This window comes from Coptis chinensis, chromosome 1 (assembly GCF_015680905.1).
Source record: "Coptis chinensis isolate HL-2020 chromosome 1, ASM1568090v1, whole genome shotgun sequence".
In the NCBI taxonomy this organism is placed as follows: domain Eukaryota; kingdom Viridiplantae; phylum Streptophyta; class Magnoliopsida; order Ranunculales; family Ranunculaceae; genus Coptis; species Coptis chinensis.
In genome coordinates, this window is record NC_141456.1 from 17,265,806 (window position 1) to 17,277,079 (window position 11,274).

Genomic DNA, 11,274 nt, shown 5'->3' on the forward strand with positions numbered 1-11,274 from the left:
AAGATTAACCATGATCCTTGCCTCAATAGTGCTCTTATGTCTCACAATGTCACCCATTTAGAGTCCCCAACAAAGAGCAATATTTGCAGAAGTCTCTTTTTATTCATTATAAACCAGGAGAACCTAATAGTAAACATCACAGTGAACATCAAACAAACAGATCAAGAGAGGAAAAAATAAGTCATGAACACATTAAAATACATTCAAGATATCATCAAGCATAAGAGTATAAGAGTATAAGTTTTCTCCTTACAACTGAATCAGAATTTTTATGTTATTACCTTTCAAGTCATCATATGAAAGACTATTGACACCTATTTTAAAAGCCCAGGCCCAGTAAAGTTTACAAGTAAATCAAGCAATAAATTTCAATATAGATACACACAAATTCATCCTAATAAGTATACAAATTGTTTTTGTTCTAATGTACTTCATATATGGCTATGTGGAATAGCATCCTAGGTTTCCATCCCCTTAAAAGTCCTATATACCAAAAGGAACAGTCAATCAAAGAGTGGTGAAGTGGTCCACTTTTTAGTTTATTTCCATTGCTTCTGTTAGTTTGCAACTTCTTTACATAGCATCTGTAAACAATTTGTTGGAAAGTCTTTATATTTACTGTTAAGTTTTAGTAAATATTATATTATTAAAGTATGAAAATCTGATACTAACTTCCAATTAATTGCAGCTCTATACACAATAGAGTTCCAAAAAGAGGCTTGCCCCATGCTCATATATTGCTGTTTTGGAGAACTCAAAGAAAGCTTCCACCCCTTCGCAAGTCAACAAAGTTATATCCTGCGAATTGCCCAATTCACGGGCCGACAAAGTTAGCGTATAATGCGGTTGTGGAATTCATGATTCACGGTCCATGTGGCGATCTAAACCCAGATTCTCCTTGCATGGTAAAACTGATGATGGGAATCAAAAATGCTCTAGGCACTATCCCAAACCATTCTCAGAATGAGACAACGATTGATCTAAAAATGACTTCACAAAGTCTATATGAGGAGAGACAATGGTCGAATCGCACAAAAAGACGGAATAACTCTTGATAACAAATGGGTCATTCCACACAATGTGGACTTGATTGTGAAGTTTCAAGCCCACATAAATGTTGAACACTGCAACAAAGCAAGGTCAATCAAGTACCTATTCAAGTATATTAACAAGGGAAAGGATAGAGCATCTGCAATGATTGTTGAGAATGTAGTAACCGGCAAAGATAAGAAGGAACAAATTGTCAGGGATGTTGATGAAATATCAAACTTCTTAGACTGTCGATTTCTTTCTTCTTCTGAAGGAGTTTGGAGGCTTTTAAATTTTGATATACAGTACAGAAATCCGAGTGTCAAGCGGTTGCCATTCCATCTTGAAGGTCAGAATATGGTATACTACAGCGAGAAAGATGATCCAAAAGTAGTAGTGCGTCGTGAAAAAGCGTCCAGAACAAAGTTTACAGAATGGTTCAAGGCAAATGAAGAGTATGAATTAGCCAGACACGACGATGTTGATTTCCCAACTCCCAATTTGTTTTGTTTGGAAAAAAAGTATAATAAGTGGACTCTACTTAAAAACGAGGAATATCGGTTGACGAGTTTACTACGCACATCCTACATCAGGTGAAAGGTTCTACTTAAGAATGTTGCTTAATATTGTTAAAGGACCTAGGAGTTATGAAGATATTCGTACAGTTAATGGAACCCCACATCCAACTTTTAAAGCAGCATGTCAGGTAATCTTTCAACTACTTCAATTGTCCATCTACTACTAACAGATTTTTTGTAATATATTAAAGTCTAGGAGATTGATAGCACCTGTAAACAGTTGAGATCGAGGCCTCTCTATATTTCACATATAGTATGGACAATCTATGCCTAATCCTCTAAAGAGTACTAAAATCCTACTAGAACCTTTAAGGAACGATTTCGTACCAGCTAAACTCATGCAAACCTCAACAAAAGCTGTTAACTTAACAAATCAGTAGTAACATCACAGATTTAGTATGCAAGTTCAATACCAGACCATGAGGTGCCCAACATTTGAATGAAGAAAGGATGAAGTGGCCAACCTCCATAACTGTCCTTTGTCAATGAAGCTGTTAATCTGTAGACATAAATACATAATATACTTATGAATCTTAGTGAGTACATAGAAAGGAAATTATAAATGCAAACCAATTTTCTTATTCAAACCTTAGCTCCCCAAAGCACCAGCTTTCCATGGCGTGCAAGTTGTGCGACATATGCTTTGACCAAAGAAAACCATCAAACAAGGTACTGTTCTTATTGCCCGTAAAATAAAGGGTACACCTAAATGATCATTACTTAATAAAAAATTTATATCAATAACACTATCCGGATTAACACATAGGACCTATTTGATTCAATACATTCCTGTGGATAATATAGGTTTTCTGAGAATACACCATTTATTCATTCATGTGTGGTTGAACGAAAGTAAGGTAGGAAATATTCTCAATTTTTTTTTTAAGACATCCCAAGTTAAAGCCAAGTGCACTTCAATTTTTATCATAGGAGAAGTACAACAATCCGATTTCAAAATATTTTATACTCACAAGACATTGATTGCAATGAGGACATTAGTCCATAATCTTTCATTGCCTGAGATGTGGCATTCCTTAAGAGTCTGCTTTAAGTCCTGTTAATTTATTTCTTAATATCAAGTTTTTCATTTTATATTATGTAATCCTTCATTTTTGGATTACAGGCATACGGTTTGCTAGAGGATCTACGTGAAATGGAATGATGCTATGAAGCAAGCAATTTAATGGGCAAATCCAGCTTCTTTAAGAGAACTTTTTGTCACTTTAATCTTGCTGTGTGAGGTTACATCTCCAGAAATACTTTTTGAAAATCATCAGAAAAGCCTTGGTGAAGATATTTTGTTTCGTTACAGAAAAACCAACCACAACCAAAGTCTCCAGCTAAGTGATGACCAAATAAAGAAGATACTCTTTGCGAGATTGAGAATATCATGGTTCATAGGGGGAAAACACTTACAGATATTGAAGGTTTTCCTAAATTCAATATTTCTTCACAAGCATCCTATGGTAACAAATTGATTGCTGAAGAATTGGATTACAACTGCTTAGAGTTGCCTGAATCGAACATATCAAACTCTATAATGGTCTCAACAATGAACAGAAAAATGTTTACAAGCGTAACCGGATGCAGGTTGAGACGCTTAACTGGAGGTGTTTTTTTTGTCTACGGAAGTGGGGGAACTGGGAAAACATATCTCTACAAGACTATCATTTCAAAACTCCGTTCTGAAAGTAAAATTGTTCTTGCAGTTGCTTCTTCGGGAATAGCATCACTTCTTTACCGTGGACGGACGAAGACATTCAAGGTTTAAAATTATGATACCTACAGATGAGACCACAAGTTGTGACATTTCTCATGGTTTAAAACTACACAAGCTTATTTCAAAAGCTGACCTTATTGTGTGGGACGAAGCTCCAATGACTCATAGGCACGGGCTTTGAGGCCGTTGACCGTACTCAAAGACTTATTGAAACCGGATACTAGAGATTTTGGTGGAAAGACATTTCTCATGGGTGGAGATTTCAGAGACAAATTTTGCCACCATACCAAGAGGTAAAAGAATTGATGTTGTTAAAGCTTCCATTAACAAATCAAAACTTTGGAAAAACTGCCAAGTTTTTCACTTGAGTGAAAACATGAGACTCAAGAGTGACGTGATGGACTATGACACTATTAGTTCTATAGATGAGTTTAGCAAATGGGTTCTAGATTTAGGAGATGGGAACCTACCTGCAAAGGCGATGAACGAAGAAATAGAGCCGACTTGGATCAAAATACCGATGACTTACTCATTTCAAAAGTGACAACTCAAAGATATCATCGGCACACCATTTATCCGTGATTTGGTCAATAAGTATACGAGAAGTTAAGTACTTGAAAAGAGGGAGTATTCTAGCAATCAAGAATGACACGGTAGATCGAAATAAATTCTGCAGTTGTTTCAAAATTCCTGGAGATTTAAAAAGCTACTTAAGTGCGGACTCTCTGTCCAATCCCGGAAAGTCGCTAGAACAAGATGTTTTGTATCCAAATGAATTTTTAAACGACTTTTGGAATTTTCCTGGAGTACCAAACCACAATCGAAGCTTAAGCATGGAGTCCCTATTATCGCCGATCTAAAACATGAATCAAAGTGAAGGACTGTGTAATGGTACTAGACTCACGGTGACAAATATTGCTCCAAAAGTCATAGAAGCAACAATTATTACTGGAACAAAGATAGGAGAACCAGTTTTATTCCCGAAATGATTATGTCTCCAAGTGACACAAAATGGCCTTTCGCCTTCGGGGAGGAAACAGTTTCTGTCAAAGTTTGTTTCATATGACTATAAACAAAAGTCAAGGTCAGACTTTTGATAAGGTTGGTGTTTATTTACCAAGACTAATTTTCACACATGGCCGATTATATGTTGTTTTCTCTCACCAACCACCTCAAGAAAGGGATTGAAATTCCTAATAAAAAGGACGAAATGAACCCGAAGGAACACAAAGAAGTTTTCAATTCAATCAACATATCAACTCAAGGTATGTCCTAATATAGCTATTTTACATTCAAGATGAATCACATACAAGATTAAAATAAAAACAAGTTAAATAAATATATATTAATTTCTTGCATAATACAATGACATGGCAAAGAGATCTCCCCGGGAATTAGATTGATTGTCTCTTACGTAGTCTAGGATACAATTTGTAAAAAAGTCTTTACTTTAATCTAAACAGGTCTACTGGCGTTGGATATGGTGGTGCTGCAAGCGACCATCTAGGTGAAGTTGTCTTGGCTTTTTGTGGTGGTTCGAAGGAATTATGTTCTTTTCGGGAGCTAGAAGCTATAGAGAAAGGGTTGCAAGGATGTCAACTACATGGCTTTTGGAGAGTTGAAGTTAGTTCTAACTATTTGTTGAGAATATCGAGTTTGAATAGTTAATTTTTCCAAATAATTATATTGTAAACCCTTATTGTAGCTGTTGTATTATTGTAACGATTTGTTATTTCAAGTTGGAAGCCAATGCCCCTTGCTTAACAATTTAAGGAAATGGTAAAACTAATTTCTAAGATACATGGGACCACATAGAAGATATAAGTAAAGATGGAAAATGGATGTTACCTCAAGCAAATTCGAAAACATTCTCTTCAATAGTAGAACCCTCCCTTGGCGTGGTAAATGTAATCTAATAGGTACCAGAAAAAGAAAGAAGATGGAATGTAAATGAAATCAATAAACCAAAAATCGGTGACAACGTATCATCATCTCTCTCCGATAAGGTCATGTCACTATGTACAATGAAAATAGACCTTCCAGAAAAGTGTTGCCTACTGCAAGTAAGTGAAACCCCCTAACTCATGGTGGTCTTAACCGCTGTATACAAGATGCATATGAATTTTTGCAAGTGCATATGCCGCAGCAAGCAGGATGGCTTCAACTTCCTCATCATTGACCTACAAAGATGTACCACCACTAATTTAACTTCTACAAAGTGCATATGCCGCAGCAGGCAGTAGTAGTGGTAATTTTACGCTTCTTTACTGAACGTAATAGTGAATTCTGCTCTAATTGAATTAATAACAAGCAGATGATTACATAAGGTCGAACTCAACAACCTCCAAATCTTATTCAATCGGCAAATAAACCAAAATGGTTCCACTACTTTTTGTTTTATTATTTTCTCCCTTTCATGTTGCAGTGGATAAAAGCACAGTTCTAAAGCAAAGAGCAAGAAAACATTCTAATCAACTTACTTTTTATAGCTCCGAAAGATAGTTAAGGACGGGGCCGGTTATTATAGTTTCTAGATAATCAAAGAACTCAAAAGAGTACTTCAATAACTTGACCGGTAATTCAACCGAGCCTTGCCCAATCCAATTTAGACATCAAGAACTGTGTTTTCAAGGTGCTATGCATATCCAAATAAAGAAACTTAAATTTAACTAGGTAATGAGACAAATTTCTAAACTAATCTACTTGGTTTTACCTTCCGTGTCTCGCATCTTGAATTTCCCTCGCACCGACACCACAAGAGTTGGTCCAAGATCGTCCCAAAGGTAGCAAACCACCATCATACACACATGCATGCAGTGCTCCCAAAGGTTTACTGAAATCTCGGATGCATACACTAGCTGACCACTTACATTCACGACCGTAAGGACTAATGCACTCCTCGAACCACGGGCAATGGCTCAAAAAATTTAGAATCTGGGACACAAACTCCTATCTTTGTCCAATCTCGGTTCAATGATTTCTCAAGTATACTAGATTAATGGTAAACCTTAAGTAATTACTAAGCAATGTCTATGTTAAATAGTAATGAGTTAATGACTCGAAGTAGAGTCTTTTCACACACTATGAGCAAAATATTAGTGTGGCATGTAGTGACACACTCTTATTAGAGTAGCAACTGACAAGTACATTAGGCAGATATACAGACGTGAAAACCGACCAGAGGTGACAAATTACTGAGTTTTCACGTGTGGTCAAAATGATGGGTTTGCACAATTGCTCAATTTTAGTTACATTTAGAGCGATAGTCCAAGTTTACCATCTTATACAAGGTTACCATATTTTTCCTTAATTCATAGCTCTGCTGACATCGTGTCAATATTTTTATTCAACTCTACGAATGCACTGCACAAAGAAGTACTCTTATGCAAATGCATATCGAAACTGCCGACAACATATATTTTCTCCCACTACATAATAAATAAGCACACTAATAAGAATCACACCTCAAATGATCACAAAAGTGAGAGGTCCTGGAAGTAAGTTATCAGGCAAAGTGTGTGCCAAGTCATTCGGCTTCACCAACGGTGTTCGAAAGTTAAATGACTACTACTTGGGCGATGACAACACAGGTAGTTGATCCGAGTCAGACAGCAGTGTCCAAGACTCCAATCCCTACTAGCTCGGTTGTGACATCAATTGAAACAAAGCAGACAAACCGTGTGGTCTTTGAACTATGATCTCAATGAGCTTCCCCGATACTAATAAAACTATAATATATACTTGAATATGTACTTGATTATGAAGTATATTGATTAAGAAGTTTTTCAACAAATAAGATCATCACGTCAAGGTCTTTAATTCGTCCGAAAAATCATGAAGCCCGTCTGTTTATATTTTGTCATAACAAGCTCAAGCAAAAAGGCAATCTAAACCACATATCTTTTTATTTCATTTTCTTTTACTCATCTCATTTATGTATGTGAGCTCAAGTATCCCCATACTATCTCAAGTACTGCAGGAGAACAAGTTCTTGAAATTCCTTGGTTTTATGTGGAATCCTTTGTCATGGGGTTAGCCCTTCGGGATCCGATGTGTTTCGACTTGAGAGTGCACTTGATTTTTTAATGTTTGTTTATTTTATCGCTTACTCTAACCAATAACCTAGCTCTCTAATCATAATAAATTTGTTCATCTTAAACAAGTTAGTCAACAATGCACATCACTCCCCGTAAGTGAGTTTTTATTTAAATTTCTTATCAAGATTTGGAATTTTTAGCCCAATGCAATGCTAGAAAAGCCAAGGAATCCAACCCACTGTGAACTTCAAGTGCAAAGATGAACCGATGACCATCCACCGAAATCAAAGTCACATTTGTTAACGGAGTTGAGCAAGTTTTTGATGCTGCCAACACATCTACCGCGAGCATTAGAGAGATGATTTTGGAGAAGGGGCGATTTAGAGACCGAAAGCAAATGTATAGTGATAATAATGAGACTTGGCCTGTTATGATTCCCTGAAGAAAAGATTAATCGAGCTTTACTTTCGAATCATAATTGTTAGGCACTTATTTGTTACATAGGGCTTAGGCATCGGTTCCAATCATCCGGTGCATTTGGTTGTAATACAATTTACTCTCATGTTCACATTATGTTTGAAATCTTTATAACCGATTAATTAAGCATAATTTATACTAATTGTTTAGTTCCAATGTTGGCCCTTTTATTTTAGACATAATGTCTTTATTATTATCGGTTCTAGGTCTTTTACTATGCCTTGGAATGATTTCTTTAGGTATTACAATTGTATCTTTGTCCTAAATTACAATTGAATCGTGGGTTTTTCCAGATATCTATCTATCAGTTTTCCAGATATCTATCAAACTTTCAGTTCTTAGAGAATTAGAAGTCTTAAACAATTAAAACTCTAAAACTAACACAACACTTCACAGTCTTAGAAGTATTAGAACTCTATTACTACCTACTGATGTTTATCCAAAAAACAACTATAAATCACAACCAAAAACCATACTCCACTAATCTACAAAGCTTCTCTCCTCAAATTAACAAAGCTATTATTAGAAAAAACAAGAACTATAAATATAAATCCTACGATTAATCAAAATATTTTGACAGTTTCTAAATTCTTCTATTGTATATTGCAGGCTATTCTATAATTCAAGTTAAGCAATCATACAGGTACAACATATTCCTCTAATTTACAAAATTTATAAAGTAACATATTCCTCTTTTGTTTCTTCAACTTTTGTTTATGTAACTTCTATGTAACTTTTTTATTTAGGATAGGATATGTAACTTATTTTAAATTTCTAATAGATTTGAATATTTTTAATATATTATTATTATGCATCAATTAAAGATTAAGAAGTTATCTAGAAAAGAATAATGTTGAGCAAGTGAGTAGCATCCACTCAAAGAACCTAGAGGTAAGGCCAACGACAATATGAACGTTATATAGAGGAGCTTTGTATCATACCTAGATTTAATTACACACGACATGACCACCATTGCAAGTGTAGATTGTAGTAAAAATAATATCTCATAACTAGAAAATAACAAGGATAAATTTTACATACCCGCTCAAAGCATCAATTAAGTAATCCTTTGGGAGAGACACACTTGCTACCTCCCCAATGAACTCAAAGTGCTCCTGCAATGTGCTCTCAAACTGCCAATAAAGGATAGGTGAGAATAGTATCAAATTAAGCCCTATAACTTTCTTACCCTCAGGAAGAGGGACCAGATCCCGGGTCTGTGTCCACTCTAACGCTGATCACTTTTCTGCCATTGCTTGCTGCCAATGAGGTATAATGGATGCCTCACAATCACCCTTTTTCAGATAGTAGTTTCAAGAAAGGATTAATGAACGATCAGAAGAAAGGATCTGGTTCCCCAAGTTGAGTCAAAGGTCTCAAAGGAGCAAAGCGTGTAAGAACTTGATGTTCCCTTACAAATATTTCTCCAAACACTTACCCCCCTGTTATATGATAGGGGACCGAAGGATCAAAACTTTGAAGCATCCGGGAGGAGCAATACTCAAAGACTATGCTGGCATTTCTGACATTTGCAACTGATGATGATTCAGCTATAATTAGCTCAATCTCTTCTAGTGATGCGCCCCTGCATCTCAATCCAGTTTCACTACTTTCCCTATGGTCAAGCTGTTTAACTCCTTAGCACAAGCACTAAACAATAATAATACCTTTTTGAACTTGACGTGAATCTTATGCCAGTCATCAAACTTCAAGATGGCGGTGCCCAAGTGTCTATTTGTGATTTATTACGCAATAATTTCTCAATCAATATATATTGATAGTTTTTTGTTAAGGAACTAATTCACAATGTTATAATATTGTTTCGTAGGCATTACACTATGGAAAATAAATACACAGGACTTGCTGAGCTCAACCAAAAAACAGACAAGTGTATAGTGAAAGCACGTGTCAGTAGATTGTGGTTCCCTTTTAATCCGTTGAACAGAAAACAAACTTTTGGAATAGACATGCTTCTCATTGATGAAAAGGTCAGAAATATACATTTAATTAATAATCACTTTTTTTTACTTAATAATTTAATTTTGTAATCATAGGGAGATCAAATCCATGCCAAGGTACAGGACAGCCTAAAAGACAAATTTAGAGAAAAACTAGAAGAGGGAAAAATTTATACTTTTGAGAAATTTGAAGTGGACAAAGAAGACAAGAGTTACCGTCCTGTACGATTTAACTGCAAAATTTTGTTTACAAAAGCAACTATAGTAACTCCTACCAATGAAGATGACAAGAGTATTGAAAATTACAAGTTCACTTTTGTTGGATTCGAAAAATTCCTTGCAACAGAAGATGCCTCAGCATGTGACTTGAAAGGTATTTTATAAACTTATTATCTGTTGTATATTTTAATAATGCATATTTGAATGATCTAACAATATTTGTAATACAGATATCATAACAATTTTGAAAAAAATTGGTAATAAAAACCACAAGGTTTCGTGAGAAATTACTTTGGTAGACGAAAAGGTAAACATTAATTCATAAGTACAAATTTTTTTTCTTCTATTATTAAATTGTATTTGACAATTTGGGATAATTAACAGGGTTATGAGAAGACCGTGGCTTTATGGGGAGAAATGTCTGATACAATTGCTAATATAAGCAATAAGGAAGAAAATGTTATTGTCATTCGACATCCCTATTTCTCAAAAAGATTGAAAGTAAGTTTAAGCTTTAACATCATCTTTGTATTAGTTTCCAAAATAATTCTTATCATACTAAACTATTTCCTATTTAATAGTGCAATTCCAAGTGTGTGTCTCATCAAAGAACAAAGCTTTACATAAATTTGGATTTAAAATATGTTCATGAAATGAGAAAAAGGTAATTTATGATCAATTTTATTTACAAAATTTACAATTATTCATATTTTCTATAATGATTCTCTTTTTTTCAATTGTGAAGATTTGAAGACCCCGATAAAAAAAAAAATTGGAATAGAAGAAACAGCACAATGAAGAACCAATTTCATTAGAGGAAAATATGAGCAAGGACAGGATAACAATAGAAGAACTCATAAGATATGGGATGGAACCAACAAATCAGGTTAGCCATTTACTATTACATTATTTTTCATACATTTTCAATATCATATGATTTATATAGTTAGTTTTGTAATCTATGACTTTTACAGGGAAAGGTCTTCACAAGCCAGAGGAAAATTTGTTAAGTTGTTAGGGACCAACTGGTACTCTTAAACTTGCATTAAATGTACTGTAAAACACGTTGATAGTGGTTCGAACATACATGCAATGATTGTGGAGCCAAATATTTAAGACCAAAAAAAAGGTAAGTCTTCCAACAAATGTCTAATAAAAAGGATATTGAGTACAAATATTCTAAATGTTTTAATTTACAGATACCTTTTAAAACTACGGGTTGAGGATGAAACTGAAATGATCTTTAAGAGCTTTTG

The 11,274-nt window shown here is 34.8% G+C and overlaps 1 protein-coding gene across 1 annotated transcript; it reads left to right on the plus strand.

Moving 5' to 3' along the window:
• Window positions 1–1,005: 1,005 nt before the first annotated feature.
• On the plus strand, window positions 1,006–1,626 carry LOC147522584 (uncharacterized). Its single transcript, XM_086568066.1, has one exon. The coding sequence runs from the start codon at window positions 1,006–1,008 to the stop codon at window positions 1,624–1,626; it is 621 nt and encodes a 206-aa protein (XP_086424192.1).
• Window positions 1,627–11,274: the final 9,648 nt, after the last annotated feature.

What these genes read in the sequence shown, in the direction of transcription:
- LOC147522584 (XM_086568066.1), top strand. Translation starts at nt 1,006, where the DNA reads ATGAGGAGAGACAATGGTCGAATCGCACAAAAAGACGGAATAACTCTT.